The sequence below is a fragment of the Melospiza georgiana genome, chromosome 7, assembly GCF_028018845.1.
Source record: "Melospiza georgiana isolate bMelGeo1 chromosome 7, bMelGeo1.pri, whole genome shotgun sequence".
Lineage (NCBI taxonomy): Eukaryota > Metazoa > Chordata > Aves > Passeriformes > Passerellidae > Melospiza > Melospiza georgiana.
This window is the reverse complement of record NC_080436.1, coordinates 14,224,070-14,246,114: the sequence shown is the minus strand read 5'-3', so window position 1 is coordinate 14,246,114 and position 22,045 is coordinate 14,224,070. Positions and strand designations below refer to the sequence as shown.

General features: G+C 42.8%; 2 protein-coding genes across 2 annotated transcripts; one reads left to right on the top strand and one right to left on the bottom strand.

Moving 5' to 3' along the window:
* Positions 1–130: 130 nt before the first annotated feature.
* On the top strand, positions 131–15,069 carry ORC2 (origin recognition complex subunit 2). The gene is made up of 16 exons (XM_058028165.1): positions 131–227; positions 1,123–1,266; positions 1,551–1,637; positions 2,520–2,609; positions 3,929–3,960; positions 4,492–4,549; positions 5,424–5,608; positions 6,205–6,303; positions 7,233–7,342; positions 8,703–8,835; positions 9,235–9,331; positions 10,961–11,107; positions 12,032–12,203; positions 12,478–12,539; positions 13,230–13,348; positions 13,966–15,069. Exons 1-16 carry the CDS (start codon positions 131–133, stop codon positions 14,050–14,052), a joined length of 1,719 nt encoding a protein of 572 aa, XP_057884148.1. The 3' UTR covers positions 14,053–15,069.
* Positions 15,070–16,252: 1,183 nt separating this feature from the next.
* Positions 16,253–22,037, bottom strand: NIF3L1 (NGG1 interacting factor 3 like 1). Its single transcript, XM_058027864.1, has 7 exons — positions 22,002–22,037; positions 21,332–21,760; positions 20,456–20,618; positions 19,888–20,014; positions 19,350–19,488; positions 17,518–17,601; positions 16,253–16,638 (listed from the first exon to the last, which is right to left on the bottom strand). Exons 2-7 carry the CDS (start codon positions 21,750–21,752, stop codon positions 16,454–16,456), a joined length of 1,119 nt encoding a protein of 372 aa, XP_057883847.1. The 5' UTR covers positions 21,753–21,760; positions 22,002–22,037; the 3' UTR covers positions 16,253–16,453.
* Positions 22,038–22,045: the final 8 nt, after the last annotated feature.

Here is a 22,045-nt window from a genome sequence, read left to right as displayed (position 1 = left end):
GGTCCCGTAGGAGCGGCGCCGTGAGGGGAGAGGGCTGAGGCGGGGCCGCTCCGCGCCCCCCCGGCGGCAGCGCCCCCCCGGCGGCAGCGCCCCCCGGCGGTGGGGCCGCGCCCACGTGAGGGGAGCCGCCATGAGCCGGCCCCAGGGGATGCGCGGCGGCCGCCGCTCCCTGCAGGTGAAGTTCGTGCCCGACGAGGACGTCCTCAAGCACATCTCCGACGACGCAGGTACAGCCGGCCCGGGGCATAGCCCAGCTCAGCGCCGCCCGCTGCCCCCAGGGCGCTGGGAGAGGGCTCTGAGCAGCCGCGCCCGGCCCCGGGAAAGGGGCTCTGCAACGCCCGAGCTGGGTTCTGCAGGAGGACGAGGCCTCTGGGGTCGTTCTGCCCCGCTTGACTGCTCCCCGCAGAGTGTCTCTGTCCCAGCCCGGCACTGGACAGGCTGCAGAACGAGCTCTCTGTACCAGTTCCCCCGCAGCAGCGTGTACGGGTGCCGGGGCAGCGGCACGGGGAGCCGGGAAGCTCCTCGGGCCTGACGCGGTTAGACCCTCGCACGGGCAAAGCGGAACGAAGCTGCAGGTGTATGCCGTACGAGTGCTTTGCTGCACTTCTGAGTACTTTTAAGCTGGGGAGCCTCTGTGGAGATGCTTAAAACTTGCCAGTACAAGGCACGGAGCATTTCTTTCAGGCTTCACTGCTGGTCCTGCTGTGAGCAGGTCATGCAGGTGGTGTCCAGAGGGCTTTCAGCCTACAGGCGAGGTATTTTCCAATCGCCCCTCTTCCCTAGGAAAAAATAAGAGTTGCCAGGTACCATCCCTTTGCATGCAATTTGATACTGTAATGTGTGAGCCACTGTCATTTCTCCTGTTCCTCTCTGTGGAGCTGGGGTTCCCTGAAATGAGTGTCTTACTCTCATGGACTGCAGGAGCCAGCATTTGTGGTGGAGGAGGGATGAATGGCTATAGGGTCAGATATCGACCAGCTGTTATTTTAGCAGGACATCTCAGCGTTGAATTTGTTGAGTGATTTGCATAACAGGAGCCTGGTCTCTTAAGTCGGGTGGCTGTGTACTACTGCAATAGAAATAATGAAATGGCAGGAGGTTAAACTTTTATTACAATTCTAGGAACTAAAGTACGGAAGGACAAGACTCAGCTGAGTGTCAATGTCAAGAGATTTGTGAAGAAGCTTGAGAATATTTCTGATAACGAAGCTCAGGAGATCCTGGAAGAGAAGAACTATGTTGCTGCTCTTGGAATATGTGCCCAAGGTATTAGCAGGGGAAAACCTGACACAGCTCTGACTTCAGGAGATTCTTTCAGTGTTAGGGTTGTACAGTGCTTGTGAAGTTGCTTTTGAGGGCTTAATCTGCTCTGTCTGTGCTTGTGGTAACAGGTAGAAGAGAAGATTATGATTCTAGGATTTTATTATTATATTTGTTTTGTATCACCTGCAGTATAAAGCCAAATAGTGAAATGTTACATTCCATCTTTCTTGGGTTGGGAGTATTATCAGTGCTTTTAAAATAGCTGCAAGTAACGTGTCTTTTCACAGATCCAGTGGGCAATGGCTCAAATATAAGTGGTGGTGAAGTTTACTCATTCCAGACTCCCAAACGCTCCAACAAAATGGCAGAGCTGGGTATGTTTTGCTCTTCTTTCTCTGCAGACTTAAGAGAAGCAAGCAGAAAGTGGCAGTTCCAGAGAGGGTGGACTGTTTCAGTTCAGATAAGGTGCTTGAGCAGGGTTGTCACTCACATGAAGAATCCTTGTATGTCCAGCACCATCTGAACTTCATTAGTGTTTATTTGTCACAGCTAATGCTACATGCTACAAAGGATGAGCTGAAGGAGAGGGATCATGCTACTGAATCACTATACATAAACTGGTTTTGGTGCCTCTTAGTTTCTGCTGTGTCTTGGGAAGTTGTGTTTCCTATCTTAGACCTCCTTCTGCAGCAGGGTGGATTTCACTGGTGCTGTCTCCTGGAGCCACAACTCAATTTGAAAACTGAGGGAAGTCATACTGTGGCGATCTGTTACATGGAATAGGCTGTTGGTCACACAATGGCAGGAACTGTTAGCAGGGTATTTCAGATTCACATCAGTCATTGAACTTCAGCTGGTGCTGATAAAGAGTAGACACAGGCAAATAGTTCTTCCTGGGGAGCTGGTGTGTTTGCTATATCTGATGATCTGTTATGTCCAGCTGAGCAGTCTTAAAGTACTAAGTGAGCCTGACCAAACCTTGCTCTAATTCAAAGACATGTGGTCTTCCAGGGAGCAAAATGTGCTCTGCCATCAGCCATATTTGTAAACTTAATTAATTGAGGAGTTCAGCCTTTGAAAATCTTTGCTGAGGAATACAGCCACCTTTAGAGTTAGAAAATCCTAGATCTTCCTGAAATGTCTAGGAAATTAATATGAAGAGAGCATTTCAGGTGTATGGCTCCATTTCTGACTAGCCAGAGCTGGAAGTTTTGTACCTGACATGTCCTTCCTTCCCTTCCCCCTATTTCCTACAGCTTCTGAATTAGCCCAGACACCAGAAAAGAATGTGGCACCTGATGACTCCAAATGCCCTGAGAAGATGGCCAAAACCCCTCAAAGCAGCCGTAAGTCCTGTGATGGTTTGGGGAACTGAAGCTGAGTGAGTGGGGGTTATGTTTCTCTTTGGGTGGTGGAGTGAATGTTTGAGTTCCAGCTTCTCTCATGCTTAAGTATTCTAGTTAACACCAGGGCTTAAGTATTCAGGTTAACACATGGGCTGAACAGTTTGATGTGCATGGCCTGTGCTTCACGTGGGTGTCACATCTCTCCTTTGCCCTGCTGCTCTAGAGGAAACATGAACATCTCTCTCTTCTATTGCTGTGACATTAATTACTTCCTTTCTGTTCAATAGAAATACTTGCACTTGAGAGAGTTATGAGCTGGGCTCTGTTCAATAGAAATACTTGCACTTGAGAGAGTTATGAGCTGGGCTGGTGTGTTAAACACTGACTGGGTAGGAGTGTGTGGGTGTTCATGTGTAAATTCATACTTTTTTATATAATATTTAACACCTAGTGCTGTAGGGAGAAATACAGGTGGGAGAAGTCAATGCATGTCAACACGGGCAAGAGGATGTGCATTTATGCTTGGAAATGGAGTTTGATGTGCTCAGGGAGGGAACATTAGCTCATTTTTCAGCTTCATCCCTCCCTGCTGGAGTCTCTTCCTCCTTCCTGGCCTCCCAAAGCTGTGACCAGGAATTAGCAGCTGCCTTCTGTGGTAATAACATTGGCTCTTGTGTGACCTGACACAGGCAGGCTGCTGGAGCCACCACAAACTCACAGCCAGAATGCAAAGAGTAAATTTATTTCTATTAATTTCCTGAAGCAACACCTGGGCAGAGGGACATGAGTGGAGATGCAGGCACCCTTATGTGTGGTTCAGTGCTGTTCACACTGGTGTATCAGTGGTTTTGCACATGCATGGTTTATCCCCATGCTGTGATCTTCACTGTGTTCTGATCTGTCTGTTAGGGTGCCTCCAGGCCACCAAACACCTACATTATCTATACACAGATGTTCTACTTCCCAAATCATACACAGGGTAAACAGCAATAGACATGGTATATCTGTTCTTCTGCATTGCTGTTGGAGTCTTTGCTATCCCCAGCTGCATGGTCACTTGAGCATATTTACAATTCTCATTGCCAGTCCTCCACTTCTAACCCATTCCTGCCAGCAACTCTCTTTGTTCTCTCCTTGCCTGCCTGTGAGGAACTAAGGCTTCCTTCATAGGATTAACTTCATAGGATTAACTATCCAGGGAGCTGACATTCAGGCACGGTGTACCTTTGAACAGTGAATGCCTGTTTTTCTAATGGACCATATTGTGCCAGTGTTGAAAATTTGCAGTACTCTGTACAATGCTGTTTCTTCCTTTTCAGAGCGTTCAAGTTCAAACAAAGTGCAGCCGAGGGTGAGTAATGATTTTACATTGCTTGGATTTTGTATTTGGGCTTTTTTCCACACTTGTGAAACTTGAACTAGCTAATTACTGCAGTTCTGGAAAGGAAGGACCTTGAAAAGCATACTCCACAGTAGAGATGTCTCTTCTGTTCTAACCAAAAGGAGTAACTCAAGTGAGAACCATTAATCAGGACTATGGGGTTTGGAGTCAGTGGGCAAATAATAGGTTTGACAGCTGAATTGTCATGGGTTTGTCACTGCTGTGGTTTGGCTCTTCCTGAGAGGCCAGGATTGGCATCTTGGTTGGAGATTCAGTTTTCTACTCTCCATGTTGAGCTGAAAGAATTAAGCCCCTTTTGGAAATTGATCCTGTCTCCCTCTGAATGGGAAAACAAGAACTCTCCATACTTAACTGCCTCTGCTTTTCCAGTTTCATGTGGGCTGAAATAGTTTGGAAATGTAACCTGTCTTTGCTTGGCAGAGGGTAGTTTAGAGGAGAGAGATGTTTCTTTTAATGCATGTTTTTTCTTTGCTGTTCCAGAGTAAAAAGAAAGAATTTGTGTCCACCACACCTTACAGACTCAGAAAGAGACTAGCAGGTAAAGATCAGCCTTTGCTGTCAGCTGCCACGATCAGTGAGGCACTGTGTTCAAGGGAGAGTGTTTTCCTGTTGAGCTGTCTGTGGTAGCAGTGTGACAGAAACAGCCTGATTTATCCTGCAGAGAGTGTAGAAATGTCCTTAAGGAAATCCATGTAGACCTTTCCTCTACTTGCTACTAAGGTGAGAGGTGGAAGGATTAGAAGCACAGAGTTACTGAACTTCAGTAACATGATCAAAAGAGACAAAACTTTCAGTAATCTTACCTGTGCTGACATTTAGTGTGGCCCAATTGCTTGAACCAGGCATAAAACTTTTGGATAATGGCTGAGACATCCATTTCAAAGTATTTCCAGTAACTGGTTGGCTAAACCAGAATGAGTGCAGAGGAGAGTTTAGTACGTGGTGTTTCATCTTCTGTTTCTTTTGTGTTGAGAGACCAAGACTGAGCCAGATTTCATCTGTGCTCTTCAATCAGTGCTGCTAACAGAGATATTTTGCAACAACTTGTTTGCAGAATGTGACATAGAAGGTACTCAGCCCGCTCTATTGGCATTTGGGAAAACTGACACAGAGATGCTAAGAGAAATAGGGAATTCCATTGTCCATTTTTAGTCTCTTTTTATAGTACAACGGTGTTTCTTGGTTGTTATCAAGGAGGAGGCTTTACTTAACAATACTTTGTGATCCTAGAACTGCAAAATAAATGGCCATCTGTGTTTGCAGTTCTCTTAAGCATTGATTTTACTTTTCTATGAAATATATTTAGGATTCATATGCTTGTAAAACAACTAGAGAATGTGTGTGAGGTGGTGCAAAATGAGTTCTGTGTAAGAAGTCATTCCTAGCTTTTAACCTTAAAATTTATGCTCTAGCTCCAGATCCCTATTTAGAAAGTGAGAGTGAGTATTCTGCTTCCTGCTCAGAGGAGGAGGATGAGGACGAACAGAAGGAAGTCAGCGCTGTTTTGTCAGATCAAAAGACTCCAGCAAAAACTAAGGCTGCATCTACACCTCCTCCCAGAAACAGCCTAGCCAAAAAAAAAAAGGAGCAGAAGATGGTGAGTGTACAAAAATATACCCCTGAGCTAGCAAACATGAAGGGATGTATGATGACAATGAGCTGTTAGTGACCTCACCTGACCCTGGGGAAGAAATGCTCAACTCATTTCATATCAAACCAGCTGGGCTGGCTTTTGCTGTACTTCTGAGTAATCCTTGGTGGACAGGCACCATGTGAACCTGTGTGCTAACTCAGCTGGCATCATTTGCAGCTTCAGAAGGAGAAGTCCGTGGAGCAGGAGACTTTGTATTGGGACAGGATGAAGAAATTGATTCCTGTAGTACCAAAAGGAGTGCACATTACTGTTTTGACTTGGTGTTCAGCTTAATTGTCTTACTTCCTTCCAGCACCGGGATCCCCACACCAGTTAAGAATTACTGTTATCTCATCTCTCACAGAATCTCTTTTCTGGCTGTCTCTTCAGGAAAGAATCATCTGACATTAGCTTTGGCAGAATGCTGCTATAGAAGCCATTTTTGCAAATAATTTCTGTCTTTCTGTATTCACCCTTGCCCTATATCTCATTGGCCATCTTAGGGAGAGGGATAACTTGATAACAGGAGGAGTGTTGCTGACCTTGCTGTCCCTTTATAGGGCAACTTGGTGGAGGAATACTTTGAAGCTCACAGCAGTTCCAAAGTGCTCACTTCAGACCGAACACTGCAGAAGCTGCGGAAAAGAAGATTGGATCAGGTACTGTTCATAATGACTCACACGACTCTGGGTTTTTGATTTCTATGATATAGTATTCCCCTGCTGTTATTTGAAATTGCTGCCCAAAGTAACATCTGGATTTTTAACAAGTTCTTTCATAACAGCTGTGGGAGTAAATCACAGCTTACTGTGTTAAAGCTACTGCTGTCTTCAAAGTAGTTGAAGGTTTAGCAGTTTTGTCTCTCAGTACTTTGTTTGTCTGATACATTGCAGTTGCCTTTCCAGTGTCAACTGTCTTCTACTGCAAGGGAGTGGGAAGCAAAGCTGTTAAAATTGTAGAGGAAGAGAGGCCAGTGTAGATTTGATGCTGACTATCATGCTACTGTGCTGTTTAAACATCAGCGTTACAGCATATCTTGAAAGCTGAATTAATCCATTGATTCTTGATGCTTTTCTACATTGAGCTATCAGCTACAAATTATATCCTTTCTACTGTATTTTTTTTGAGATGGTGGGCATTTTGAGCATTCTCTTGTAGTGACAAACACCTGAACCCTTGCTAAACATATTGATTGGAGCCTTTGTTCCCATGGCCAGGGATGTGATGTTGTATCTTGTTGGTACAGTGCTTGGTGATGTGTAAGCTCCGTGTGTATCCGTTTTTCCTGTAGCGATTTTTCCATACTTGGCAGGAGAGAAAAATACACAGTGTGTCATCTGTTTTAGTCCTAGTCTTGCTGCTGTTTACCATAATAAGGTTACTTAATCTCTGCTTTGTATCTCCAGCAGCAAAACTGTGCCTAGTGGGATATTAATGGGGAGAGAAAAAACTAACCACAAACTGAGTGCACTGACAATGAAAACTATTCTCTAGTTAAGGGAGCATGCTGGAGGGTGTTTTAAGGACTTCAGGTGTTTCTCTTGCTTCTTCTCAACTTTGAATGACTGTCATCTCTTTCTCAACACAGCAAACACTGCATGATCTTTTGAAAAATGCTCCCCTTGCTTATGCTGCTGAAATTAGAGACCTTAACCAGCAACATGAATCCTTGTTTTCCAAATGGATGCTGCAATTACAGTAAGTATCCAAGGAGAATCACTGAAGAAACTTAGTTAAAAGGCACTGCCAGTACATTTCCCCTCATGTCAGTAACATCCTATGGACGAATTAAGGAGGAAATTTTTTTCATTGTTTGCTTAAATTTAAAAGTGGGTGACATTAATTTAATTCAGTGCGTCCTGTAGACCAAATCCTATCTGATTAACTTCTTGAACTGATTGTCTGAAGTGCAATGAAGTTGCATTCTACCTGCTTAGCTTGCCTGTACCTCTCTAAACCAAACTAGAGGGCATTCACAAACAGGGAACATGAATAGTGAGAGAGCAGGGAAAATGAATTATGAGAAAAGTGCTCTTTGTGAGGAATCATTTTTGTTCTCAGCAGCAAGTTAGTAGTGAGTAGCCCACCCTCACCATCTTCAGTCTATGGCTGTCTCTAGTGGTGTAGCAGTTTATTTCAGTGCCTGTGGTACCTAGTGATCTGGGCATGAAGAAATCCTAATGCTTTTGGAAACACTGGCAATGTAAATTTTATTTGGCTTTGTGTGTATCTTCGTGGGAAGGAGAAGGGTGAACATTCAGGAAAGCAAGTGAAACTATAGAGACCTTTGAGGCTCTGAAGCATCTTAAAGAAGGCAGACCACCACCCCTGAGGTTGGAGCCAATACTGGTGATGAGTGCTCATTAGACAATATTAGTTCCTGGGAATAGGCAGTGTTTCTGATAAGCTGGAGAGGGGTTTAGTCTAGGTGCAGTTCATCAAGGCTAAGGCCTAATGAGCATTTCCCGTATCATAGTGCAGCCTGAAAGAGGATGAGGGATGTGACTAAATTCAGCTTTTCTGGGTCTCTACAATTCCATACCATGCTGTCTTTATGCTTTCCTGCCTCTGTTTCTGTGGAACAATCAGGGTAAGAAATATACAAGAGTATAGAGTAATTTTGCTTTGAAATGGTGCCTGAGGATCGGAGTGGTAAACCAGTATGAAAGTTTGCTTTTTTTTCTTGTAATTACTTGGACCTGTAGTAATTAAAGTACTTGGTGAGGGAATGCATGTGAGTGTTGATCACCATTTCTTACCTGAAGTTGTAGATTTAGTGTTCTGTTCTTAGTCAATAGCATTTTCTTCCATCCATGTTTTGCTAAGTTTGTGAGCCTCTAGGCTGCTAAAATGCTTCTTTTGCTAGGATGCCTTGTTCCAGATTCCTTCCAGATTCCTAACCTTATTTATCAGCTGTAAGCTTAAGGTAAGCCCAGAGTTGACAAAACATGAAATTTTTAAAACCAAGATTGCAGTGGATCATTTTGCTTAATGAATGTAAGGACCTAAACCAGACTTGCACTTCTTTGATCCTTTGTATTTGCTCACTTTTCTGCAGCTTGGGTTTCAATATTGTGCTTTATGGACTGGGCTCAAAGCGTGATCTGTTGGAGAAGTTTCGTACCTCTTTGCTCCAGGATTCTGTTCACCTGGTGGTTAATGGATACTTCCCCAGCATCACTGTGAGATCTGTAAGTGGGGGAAAAGCTTGTGGGTTTGTGTAATCATCCTGTGCTACAGATACCCCAGAGTCTTTCAGTGCAAAATGTTAAGGAAACCTGCTGCACCCTATAGCAACAGACTCTGTAGAGCAGTTCCTCTCTTTTCTAATACTTTGAAGAAATGATCCCATACATTTTCCAAGGAATTGCAGTATTTTCTGTCGTGAATAGATATTCATCACTCTAAAGCCTTGTTTTATGTCACTCTTTTGAGAAGGGGTATAATTTTTTTTTGTTTATGTTCACTGTTTTAGGGATTTTATGGTAATAATCAGATTATCTCTCACAAGGTATCCAAGGGCTCAGTTTAAGATTTTCTGCACTTCAGTGTCAGAGCCCTTCATAAAGAACTCCCGTTTTCTTTTTCAGATTCTCAACTCCATCACAGAGGAGGTTTTGGACCATATAGGGACCTTCCGCAGCCCCCTTGACCAACTTGAATTCATAACCAAAAGGTTCAAAGAAGGTAAAATTACTAACTTTCTGCATAAAAACATTAGAGCCTGGATATTTTCTTCCCCTATAATTTTTATAGAGGCAGTTACAGTTTCTTAGTGCATTGTAGCTAGTATATTTCTTGCTTGTAATGTATGCAACATATATGAAAACAAGCATGCACTAGGAGTATCTGTGTACATACATGTGTAACAACCTCATGTCAGCTGTTAGCTCAGTCAGTGTTTTACAGCAGGACAGCAGTGGCAAACAAGCAGGTTAGAATTGGTTTCAAAAGCAAAATTAAACAGGTATTGCCTCACAAAGGGCTTGCTGAATTGTTTCTGAATGTCTGTCTTACTGCTTGTATATTCATACACAGATAGCCATGGAATCTTAATTGTGCATGGCATTGGGGTTTCAGTGGTTACACTCTGTTTTTCATCATTACCTTGTGAGTATTTCTGGTGAGACTAAGAGAAAAAGGCAGTGTAACAGCAGTTCCCACCTGAATGTACATAAGTCAGTCTTGCAGTCTGATATTGCTGATCTCACTGGTTTCCATTGGCAGGCAAGTATGTATGGATTTGCCCAAAAACTGGTTACAGTTCTAGAATTGTTTCTGGACTCAGGAAATGGTTGTTCATTGGAATAAATCAACTGAGACTCCCATTTTCTTCCTGCAGGAAAAGCCAAATCTTTATTGTATAGGTCATGTTTTATAGGATTATCAGCAGGCCCTGTGTCAGACCTTATTGTTGGACAATACATTTTCACTTAGTTCATTGGTCGGTACATGGTATTTTGCATATCTATCAAACTTCTGTATTTTTAGCTAGTTTACATATTTTTTCTTGATTCTCATGAGACAGATCTTATTGTTTACGCAGATGCTAGTTGTTTTTCACCCAAGAATATGTTCTTGTGTTAATGAGCTCTCATACCAAGATTGTTTTCACATGGGAACTTGCAGATTACTTAGCTGGACTTGGAAGAAATGACAGGCTAGCTATTGATTTAACAGAGCAGGCCTGATTTTATGAGGCCTTTCTTTTATAATTCTTCTACCTGTCTATGACAGTTGTTCCCAGGGATAAGTACAGCAGCAAGAAGCTAGCTGGAAATTCTAACATCTGCCATTTGCATTATCTGAGCTAGGTCTCTAACATTTTTCAGAATTTACTAAAATTTTCAATGAAGTTAAGATGCTTTGGATCCAACCTTGAATAGAAAATGCATTTTTACTGTGAGGAGGAGCTTAAAGATCCTAGTCATGTAAATCAAAAGCATCTGAATAAACTGTGCTTAGTCTTCCATTCTAAAATATATTTCAATGACCTTTCAATTGCAAAGGAAACACAGCTAAAGGAGCAATTCCTGGTAAAGCTGTGAGCAAGTGAAAAGTGGATTATAACAGAAAAGCTTAAACTGAAAAAAAGCCAATCCTGTGACTGTGATGACAGGGAATTGAGAAAAACCCTTTTAGGTGCTCAGAAACACCCAGTATACCTTCAAACTATGTTGTACAAGGAAAGCAATATTGGAATGATGTATATGGAGAGTGGTGAAACACACTTGTGCTACACTGCACTGGGAATGGGAAACCAGCTCGTGCGCAGTTCCTTTGATTGTTTTTCTGCTGTTTTTTCTGACCTTGCAGATTCATCCTTAGAGCTCTATGTCCTCATTCATAACCTGGACAGCCAGATGTTGAGAGGAGAAAGAAGTCAGCAGATCCTTGCACAGTTATCCTCCCTGCCTAGCATTTACCTCATTGCCTCTATTGATCACATCAATGCTCCTCTCAGTGAGTTCCCCTGGGCCTGATCTAGCCAAGAGAAGGATGTGTGTTCTGCTTTGGGGCTGCTGAGCATGTTTCATAAGCTCATGTGTTGCTTACTATGTATTACCATTACTGTGTATGTATTACTGTTGATGTGTAGAACAGATCTGTTGATGTATGTATAGTCCTGATTGGGAGTGTGGCTGTGCTGAACCAAAACTGTGTAAAGATACTGAGAAATACCACTAACCATTATATACAAATAGACTCCAAGCTTTTGGCAGTTTGATTTTAGGAGCTTACTGAATTGGAGATTGGATAATTAAGGATGGCAAAGCAAAGATACTTAAATAACTTATTTATATTGATTACTATTATGATTAGACTAAAAGATCCTAATCAGAATTATTTACTACACAGCACAGGTAGCTGTAACAATTAGTATAGTTCACTTTTTTAAAGCAATATTGAAGCAATTATATTAAAGCTAGGAAAAACTATACAAGTAGAAATTGATTTTCCTCACCCATACCAACAACTATGGGCAGATCTCTTTAGCTCAGGCTGGAGGAGTAACCTTGAGGGGTGTCCCCACTAAAGGGAGGAATCTCCACACACTCTGAGAAGGGTCTTGTTTCAGCTATTTTACCCCCTCTCTAGGTAGAGCTTTAGAGCTTCCAGCTACAGCCAGAAATTGTTTGCATACTCCTGACTCTGGAAGGATTTACAATGTATCTGTGGAAAAGGGATGCCTGCAAATGTTTTGTTGGTGGGAATTTATCTTACTGGAACTGCAGTTATCAGGGTGTATGTAATGTGAATTTCACGAGCATATATTGTTTCCTCAATCCTACACCAGAGCTGCAAGCATTTTAATATTGCTTGTTTAATGCCTTAGAAAACATAAATCTCCCAGTTTTCTCTGCTCTTTGTGTTCTGTCTGTCTAGTGTGGGATCAGGCAAAGCTGAGCCTCTATAACTGGCTTTGGTATGAGACAACCACATTTAATCCTTATGTGGAAGAAACATCTTATGAGAACTCGCTTTTAGTACAACAGTCTGGATCTTTGGCTTTGAGCTCCCTAATGCATGTCCTGCATAGCCTCACTCTCAATGCCAGGTAAGACACTGTTACACTTCACAGTAGCACTTGCCAAGGACCCAGTCCTTGCAATCTGTGTTTTCTGATAATAGTGTTCCAGACCAAGATGGTAGGACCTGGGTTCCAGCTGATTGGTTACTTTAAATTTGGATAGCAGGCCTTGTCCAGTGATGAGATTCACAACCAGGTTCTTTGTGCATAAGGCAAAATTAGTTAATATTTTCTAACTGTGCTAGTTTTGGGTTGTTTTAAAATTATTATTTTGATTTTTCCCTTTCCTCCTTTCACTTAGAGGGATATTCAGACTGCTTGCTCAGCACCAGCTGGAGAAAAAGGACAATCCATCTTATCCAGGTAGGTACCCACCTTTTCTCATTTGTTTGGGCTGTTGCTGTTCACAGCAGCCCTGGGGTTTGGTATGCAGGTTACACATCCAGCAACAGAAGTGCTCGAACAGTTGTCTCAGTGAGGCTCACTGTCTTTCTAGTGGCATTGTGTCTGACTAAGACAGGAAATCAATAGACTGGCTGGCTCTGAAGGACTGCCTTTTACATGCTTAGACATGGCTGAGACTGTTGGTGAGGGACTGTGGACTAAAAAAATTAAAATGAAGACTGAAATTGTATAACTTGCACTTAAATGTCCTATATAAATGGCTTCTGATGTACCTGTGCTTTCTAGGATACATGTGGAATATTCTGTCACTGTGTCATAGGTGTTGCAGTGGATATGAATAACATTTTAATGGTAAAGAAAGCAAGATAGAGGAGTTGGAAATTAAGAGAAACTAACGATTGTAAAAAGTGCATTTAAAGTGCTATTAAAATTCCATTAGGCAGCAGAGTGACTCACATGTTAATTGAGCTGTTTTCCGTTAATTACAGAAGTATTACCTTGGCTGTATACTTGCAAGAAGTGATGATACTGTAGCCACTCTGGTCTAAGCCAAAGCAAGACTTTCAGGTGGATATGTGGTGTTAGACCTGGAAAAATCTGACAATCTTACTACTTCAGTTTCTTGTTCTTGCCTTTTTCTGTCTCCAGGGCTGTCTTTCCAAGACTTTTACCAGCAGTGTCGGGAGGCTTTCCTTGTGAACAGTGACTTGACACTCAGGGCACAGCTGACAGAATTCAGGGACCACAAGCTGATCCGGACCAAGCGGGTGAGTCCAGGGAAGAATTCTATTCAGCCATTTTTATTTGAATAAAAAGGATTCCTACTTGCTGTATTTTTTAAGCACGTAGGAACTGGCAAGGGGCTGAAATTCTGTAATTGCAGATCTTTCCATGCCTCCAATTTATCAACACCCTTTACACAGATAGAGGATTATATAAACGCAGTGTGCTTTGGTTATTCAGCAACCTACGTGTCTTGTTTTGAAGACTGTGAGAAGTAGCAGACTATGGAGCCTGCCAGTCTGCTTCCAATAGTATTACCTGTATTTCTATAAGGAAGGAATGCAGACTTGTCATAATAATGAGGCAGTACAGCAGTACAAGATATAGTGTTGAAGTGTTGAAGATAAATGTTGAAGAGCTTTGTAGTGTCAGACAAGCATAACCCACCAGAAGATTTGTCATTTAATGACTTTTCTCAGTATTTGTGCATTTCCTGTGTTGCTCCAGTGAACTATTCCAGGTTTTTCGGTAATGTAGCTGTTCAGAACACTGTCTAGCTCTAATCCAGACTGCAGCTAAATGCTAGCATTGCAGTGCTGTCTAGTGGCTTGCCTGGCACTGCACACTGGTGTTAACAATGTCTGTGCATGTCTGTTCTCAGGGAGCTGATGGTGTGGAATACTTACTAATTCCTGTCGATGACAGTACCTTGACCGACTTCTTAGAGAAAGAGGATGAAGAAGTGTAACATCTGTGTCCTCAGTGTCTACAGCAACTGCTCTCAAAGGCTGCTGGAGAGGGGCCTATGCTCAGATCTCTTTCTCCAGCCTCACAGCTGCTGCATTGATAAGTAATAATTCTAAAGAATCTTGCCCATTGTTCAACTGCTTCAGGTAGTTTGGAATGATGATTCTGTAAGCAAGGCCTCTCTTGCGCTCTAGTTGGATTTGTCTGCTTTGTCTCTTAGCTCAGACAATGCCTTCTTCCTATCTGTGCATCCAACCTCACAGCCAGAAAAACAAACTTGGTGAGATTGTGCCTTCTGCTCTCTACCTCAGTAGACATGAAGGTTTTATTGGAGCAATTTACTTGGGAAGTGCAAATCACAAGATGGTCAAGAGCTTTAGTTTGTACTAGTGGTGCAATTTTTCCCATTTGAGTGCTATCCAGTACTCCTTACCATTTAGACAAAACTAGCTTCCAGTGTATGAAGACAAGATTTATAATGCTACAAGACCTGTCTTGACTGCATGAGGAAAGGAGAATATTAGTGGGTTTGGGATGCTGCAGGTGACTTAGTAAATTCTGGCAATAAAACTGAAGGACTTGTTCCAAACTAACATCATTTTGTAAGATTTAGATAATCAAAATTATGATGGACTCATGTCATTGCCTGCTACTTTCCAAGGTGCAATCCAGGAATATGAAGAGGCTATGAAGCTTTTTCATTTATTTTTTTAAATCTTGATTGTATATTTATATTTTTTACATCAGGAGTGCCCACTGATCCTGGAGGAGGCCTTAAATGCCACTTAGAAGCTCTCCCTTTTTTTAAGCTTTTAGAGGTTGGGAGACTACTGAAGTTTGACATCTTTTCTTCAATTCTTTTTTTCTCAGTTATGTGGGAGGAAGCTCTATAGTTCCATCATCTGTAGTCTGCCAGCCAGACTTCAGGGACTCTCTATGCCTAATATTTGGTAGCTGTGTTACAGCTCAGTGTTGTAATAGTTCAAATCAATCAAATAAAGTACTTTATTAATTTTCATTAGTTTGTCTTGTCTCTCACAATCTTTTTATGTTACAGGAAGATCGAGATCCTTTTGGCAGTTGTGCAAAAGCTTCATTTTCATTATTATGTCAAATATCTGTGCAGAAGATTTCAAACTACTGAGTAGAAATATTTACATTGTTTCTTACATCAAAATCAAGAATCGTTTGCCTGCCTTTTAATACTAGTATATAGCTTTTAAAGAGAACCAAAACATCCCATGGAGCAATAGTACCTTATCTGCCCCTCACTTGGTACTTGACAGAAGCAAGAGATCTATGGCCTGACTTTTGTATTAGAAACCTAGAGCTTTTACCTACCCCACTGTCAACTTGATTCTTCATACAGGTCCTTTCCCTTTACTTGGGATAGAAGAAATTCCTTCTCACTTCTCAGCATACTGAGGTGCCTTCATGGTATTGGTAAGAATGATGACCTTTATATAGCCTAGGTAGCTTCAGATAAACCAATCATCTCTTTCACTTAAATACATTTAAGTGGAACGAGACATGCTTGATGAACTGCTTTTATTAACTTAAAAGGATAGAGCTAACATCTTTACAAATTTCTAATGAAATATATTTACCATCCAGAGATGGTAGGGTATACAACTGTGAGATTTTTTCTTAAAAAAAAATCTCAACAGAAGAATAACTTGGAAAATTAAACTCATTATCAGTGGTGAAAATACTACTTGTTCAGTTTTAGCAATCCTGTAATTAAAAGCCACAGTTGACAGAAACTGTTTGTAAAAGAAAATGACAAAGGCATATGAATTTACAGCTTTGTTAAGGAATTGAGTTTCAACTTTACAAAGCTTTTTTGAATTGAGAATCTCTCTTTTGAAAAGCCTTAAAGCTGCATTAGTGGTACATTGTGCAACTGAATACTAGTACCAACAACTTGCTTGGTGTTCTGTATTTATTTGCATCTGAGTGGTGCCTTAGTACAACTGCTAATGCAAACAGTTGATGTCCATGCTTTCATTAACAACTATTTCTGAAATTTATTAGATAAAATATCAGTGGCTTGCACTGACATGATTTTACATAGCTGTAGTAGGGTAGAACTGCTGCAGGTAAGTCAGGTTTTATATATTTTTTCCTTGAGTATCATGGTTATCAACTGTATCTAATAACATGAAGCAGTAACAGTAAATTTATTCAATACAGTCCAGTAATCAAGTAAACGAATGTTTGGTATTCCAAAACAAACATTTATTTTTCTGACATGACAAAATATACCCCAGACTTTGAGGTACCATATAGTACAATCATTCTGTACTGGACCAATTGAAAGCACCTTCATTAAGCTCTGCAGTTGGATAGGTCTGTGCAAGATAACACTATTGACTGAATTTTCCCTCTCCAGTTTTTTACCCCTATGCCACCTGGAGAGGATCTCTGTCTTTCTCAGACACAATGATGTTGATTTTGTTCTGTAGGTGGATGGTGAGTGCCTCACGCAGCTCTGACAGGAAGCCTCGCTCAGTGTTACTGTGCTCACACAGAATAACACTTATCCCATTGGCAACTGCATCCAGCACATCGTGGTGGGACATCTCTCCTGCCATTTTGAGAAAGAAATGTCACAGAGATCACAAATGGTACAGTTCAGGTAACCAGGTCTCTGCAATGCATGGAGCACCTCAGCTAAAAGGCTGGTGATGTAATGCAGTATGGGCCATAATGGAAATGCAACACAACCTGCTCAGTAGGAAAGTGGAACACTCTTGTTCCAGGGTCCTTTGAAAGACCCTGTATGCAGCTGGGTCAAACCACAGAAATTCCTTGCCATCTTTGAGTAGTAGTTGTAAATTCTGCCAGTTTGGGCAGAAAATAAAAATGCTCAGAGTGGTCTGGAAAGGACAGAGGAAAGCAGTTCTGGGTCAGCTCTGCAGGGCTACACACAAGGGAGAGAAGGGGCAGCAATTCCTACAGAATGCAAGGCAGCCTTCACATTGCTGTGTCACGGGGAATAGCTGTCCCACTGCTGGAAGAGAGGATAATGGACTAAGTGGCCCTTTGGCTAGACACACTATGGAGTTTCTTTGGAAGGTTCTGTAGACTACATTATATTCTGTTTTGCATTAGGGAATTCTGTAGGGAATACAGGAAATATATGTTGGCAAAGGAGAAATACACAGAATGAAAGTTGCAACTCACTGCCATCAGCACTGATTTTGCATTGAGATAAATGCTGTAAATCAATGTTTTAATTCAAGTATCTTTCACTGTGCCACACTGCCAATTGATCCACGTTATTTCTACTTTAATGGTAGTTTGTCGTTCCAATAACTAACCAATTTTTTCTCAATTATAAATAACAGGTAGTTCTTTGTCGTCAAGTCTTTCAAAAGCCAGTCAACCCTCTTAATTTTTGCTGAGGTTTGTTTTTTTCTCTAATGACTGTTTTTTTTTAAATAATGAAACAGCAGTCTATTACCTGTGAGATAGACGTCAGCTTCTGTTCCCTTCAGGACACTGCTCCCAGAACCAGCACATAGAGCAACTTTCTTCACTGGTGATTCTGCAGGATACAATGTGCCACACTTAAACTCCTTCCCCTTTGTTGAGCCCTCATGTGTGTATTGCTAGTAATTGTTTCAGTTAACTGCTACCTTGATTTTAGAGTCAATGTAAATTTGTTGGAGGAAGAGACACATCTGTCAGTTTGAAAGAATCATGGGCCTATAACACCTCTGACAATACAACAAAATCCTCTGTGATAGATAGATTTTTTCCTAGGGGCTGGAAACGTTTTAGAAAACTCCAGCACAGAGGCTGGCTGCTGGTGACCTTTCTCCTAGTGAGGTGTTAGTTGGGTTTCTGAAGTCTCTAAAAGGCCACTACTCTTTGCAGGATTCGTGTTCCACCACCATTAGTTTCCCAACTAATGATGCCACTAAGGCAGCACTTTGCCTCTGAGATATACTGGTTCCTAACTTTCAGCTCTCAGAAGGCCTGTCTTAATGCAAGCTGAAAGCTGCTCCATGCCAATAAAAATTGTCCATCTGCTGTGATTGCTAATTCCAAGTTATTACATATATGACAGCGACATGAATTTTAATTTTTCATATATATTACATTCACTAAGGAGAGGGGACACACAACACAGGGAGTTTTCAAAATCTATTAAGGTTTTACAGTATGTTGCCTTGCAATTACTGTTGATTTAAGTGGAGTCACACCACATAATAAAAAGTCTCTGAAGTAGTTTGGGGATTTTTAGTGCAATTGTCAGTCTAATAAGATTTCTGCCTCCTAAATTACAATGAGCTCTTAACAAATTTACTCTCACAAATTCTACCAGCTGTGGTCCTTGGATTTTAGGATAGGTAGCTGGGATAAGAGGATGTTTACTCCACATCTTACTAATGACCCCACTGTTTGAGCTAGTTTACCTTCTTTATCTTATCTTTCATCAAAACACTGTTCTGTGTTCATAATGATACTATGAAGTGTCTTATTCTTAAAGTGCTCTGAATTTTAACATTCAGTCACAAAAGGGAACATACAATCAAACAGTACACCTTTGTGCCTGATATCCTGAGCAGGAAAAAAAAATTAGTGATTATATAAGTTACAAAAAATTATATCTTTCATTCAACTTGTACTGTCCTCCTTCACCACATTAACCTATAGAATCCCATTAAGATACAGATAAGATTCTTTTCATATGACTGTAGATTCTAAGATGATGTTTCTTAACAGTGCTTCCTAGTTCTTGGAAGTAAACCTGGTGAAGACAGCAGTGTTGTCCACTGTCATGCACCCACTGCTGCTCCCTGTGTTCCTGCAGTGCCAGCCCCGGCAGGCAGTCTGGCTAACCGCCCATTTACCGGATCCCAGCCCATTTACCGAGCGTCCTGCCCGCCCCAGGGCCAGGAGGATCACAGCCCATTTACCGAGTGTCCTGCCCGCCCCAGGGCCAGGAGGATCACTGCCCATTTACCGGATCACAGCCCATTTACCGAGTGTCCTGCCCGCCCCAGGGCCAGGCGGATCCCAGCCCGTTTACCGAGTGTCCTGCCCGCCCCAGGGCCAGGAGGATCACTGCCCATTTACCGAGTGTCCTGCCCACCCCCAGGGCCAGGCTCATCACAGCCCATTTACCGAGTGTCCTGCCCGCCCCAGGGCCAGGAGGATCACTGCACATTTACCGAGTGTCCTGCCCACCCCAAGGGCCAGGCTCATCACAGCCCATTTACCGAGTGTCCTGCCCACCCCCAGGGCCAGGCGGATCACTGCACATTTACCGGATCACAGCCCATTTACCGAGTGTCCTGCCCACCCCCAGGGCCAGGCGGACGTGGGGGAGCCCCAGGTGCCCTTTGATGCGCTCCACTGTGTCTGACAGGGAGAGCGGCTCGCTCAGGGTGCACAGGCGTCCCATTCCAGTATGGGGAAGAAGAGGCTGAAAAAAAAGAGAATTACTGTGAGAAAGTCGACTCCAGATGCTTGCATTGCTGTCCACACTGTACAGGATGAGTATATTTGGCTTGCAGGAACAACACTGACCTTTACAAAGAAGTATGTATGTGATGTTCTGAAATGTAACATATGAACTATGCCAGCCATTGGAACTGATTTAAGAATTAGTACAGGTCACATAAATAGTTTGATTGCTTTGGAAAATGGGTGTAGCTTCAAATTCCCATATGCCAGTATTTCAAAGCACTGGGGTAGCACTGGAAAGATAGGATGCCACTGACTACTGCATTTCAGTGTTTAAGGTACTCTGCATTTCAGTGTTTAAGGTACGCAGCTCCCACAAGTAATACATTCACAGGAAGTAACTTTGTGATTTTGTTACCTTCTGTAGTAAAAGAATCTCAGTCTTGTGATAAAGAAGGCTGTTCTGGGACAATAATGCCACCACCTCCAGCAGTGCTTTCTGAGAGCAGTTCAGACTGACTCGTGTTTGTTCCTCACCTTCAACCCTGAGGAAAGACATGCCTGGTGCTTGTTAAGAAGCTAGATAAAATTTTGGCATTGTAATTACTATATTACAGCATTACAATTATTATTTTATCCCAGTTGCTGTTCTACTGGTGAGAAAGAAAAAAAAGGCAGCATTGTAATTTCAAGCCTAGCCTTGTCTTGGAAGAAACAAATACGGGAATTTAACTCAAATTTCCTGTTAATACTCTTCTTTAACAGCCCTGATCTATGTGATGCTAGACTTGAGTTGCTATTACCATTTAGCATGACATAGATTGCCCAGAGAGGGACAATTATTCCTTAAGTTTCTCATTCTATTGCTGGAAAATACAGCAGCAATGCACAGAGGAACAAAATTACTAGAATAGGAAAATACAATTACGGCAACTTATTGTTTCAAACAACAGGAAGGATACAACACCAGAGAGTGGAGCAGATACCTGACTGGGAGAGTAGTGAGACAAGAGATCTCTGGGATGTCTTTGATTTTGGACAGGACTGCATCCAGATGCTCAGCATCTGCACAGAATTCTACCCGGTGAGTGCCCTCAGCTGGAGAGCTTGGCGCAGTTGATGGATGCAGTGGGACAGAAGTGCAGGTGCCTGAGGAAACAGTACAAGATTGCTGGCTTATAAAGCAGGGTAAGTATTCTAACACTGCTTTAGCATTTATGTTTAAGAGATGTGGCACAAAGATGCAAATTTTGCACTCAAATCCTTTTTTCCTGACCAGAACTGAGGGCTTTTCATTCTCCTGTCTCCATTAGGCACAGTCTATCTTAAGTCCAAAGAAGCTGATGGATATGTGTTATTTGCCATTCTTAATGCCATCAGTTTCATCCTAAGGATTGCACAAAACCAAAAAGAGTTCCTAGTTTGTATGACAGGCTGGAAAAGACACAGCTATTGTAATCTGTGAGCCACAATACAGGATAAAAATCTAAAATAATTTCACAGTTTAAATACTTTGCAAACATTGAGATCTTGTACTTTAGAAATGAAAGGTGGTGATTTAAAGTCAGTGATATCATTGCAAACACAGTGGACAATAAATATGCTCCACCAGTTCCAGATACATCCAATATAGAGTCATGCATCTGAAAATATCCTCTTGTGTTTGTTATAGGGTATATACCACCAAGATAAATGTCCTAAAATGTATTTAAGGTTACAGTACCATAAAAATATTAGGAAAAATAAAAACAGTACTCAAATCACACCTGTGAAAGCTGGAAGGCAAATGATGAAAGACCCCACCTAAAATAGCATATACATCTTTAATAATTTTAATTTGTTTGTTCTTAACAGAATCTCACCCAGTCCCTTTGTTAGCCAGTTATTAACTCCGTGAGGTATGGCATCGTACGCCGTATGTGGAGAATAAATCCCGATTCTGTTCTCCAAGGCTCGGACCACCAGCCGTTCCTTCCAGGTTTTCCACGTTACTCGCTTGAGTGGTGCGAATATAGGAGGGTGGTAAGAAAGAACGAGGTCCGCTTTCTTCTGCACTGCCTCCTCCATCACCTCCTCAGTGAGGTCGTTAGTGAGGAAAAGGGTGTTCACAGTGTGGGGAGGACTCGGTTCCACCAGCAATCCCACATTGTCCCAGCTTTCAGCCAGGGCGGGGGATGCGAAGTCATTTAGGGCAGAAACGAGCTCCCGGAGGTTCATGAGGGCGCGGACGGGCGGGCGGCCCAAGGCACAGACGCGGTGGAGAGGCGGGCGGAGCAGCGGCATGCGGGGACCTGTGCGGGGCGAACACAGGCCGGCCTGAGCCTGGGGAACCCGCCGCCCAAACAGCGGTCACGGCCGCTCGGGCTGCGGGCGCTGCCCCGCTGCCGGTCAGTGCGCCCGCCCGCCCACCCCCGGCACCACCCAGCACCACTCGGTACCACCCAGCACCACTCGGTACCACCCAGCACCACTCGGTCACACCCGGTACCGGGCGCCCTCCCCGGCCCGGGGCTCCCGCGGCACCGCGCTCACCTCCCGCCGGAGCAGGGCCGGCGCTGCGGGGCGGGACCTGCGCT

Coding starts and splice junctions, on each gene's coding strand:
- NIF3L1 (XM_058027864.1), bottom strand. CDS start 21,752: ATGCCGCTGCTCCGCCCGCCTCTCCACCGCGTCTGTGCCTTGGGCCGC. Junction 20,015..20,455: donor CTCACTACTCTCCCAGTCAG/GTATCTGCTCCA, acceptor GTCTTTCCTCAG/GGTTGAAGGTGAGGAACAAA. Junction 17,602..19,349: donor GGGGGTGGGCAGGACACTCG/GTAAATGGGCTG, acceptor TGTATCCTGCAG/AATCACCAGTGAAGAAAGTT.
- ORC2 (XM_058028165.1), top strand. CDS start 131: ATGAGCCGGCCCCAGGGGATGCGCGGCGGCCGCCGCTCCCTGCAGGTG. Junction 228..1,122: donor GCACATCTCCGACGACGCAG/GTACAGCCGGCC, acceptor TTACAATTCTAG/GAACTAAAGTACGGAAGGAC. Junction 12,540..13,229: donor GGACAATCCATCTTATCCAG/GTAGGTACCCAC, acceptor TTCTGTCTCCAG/GGCTGTCTTTCCAAGACTTT.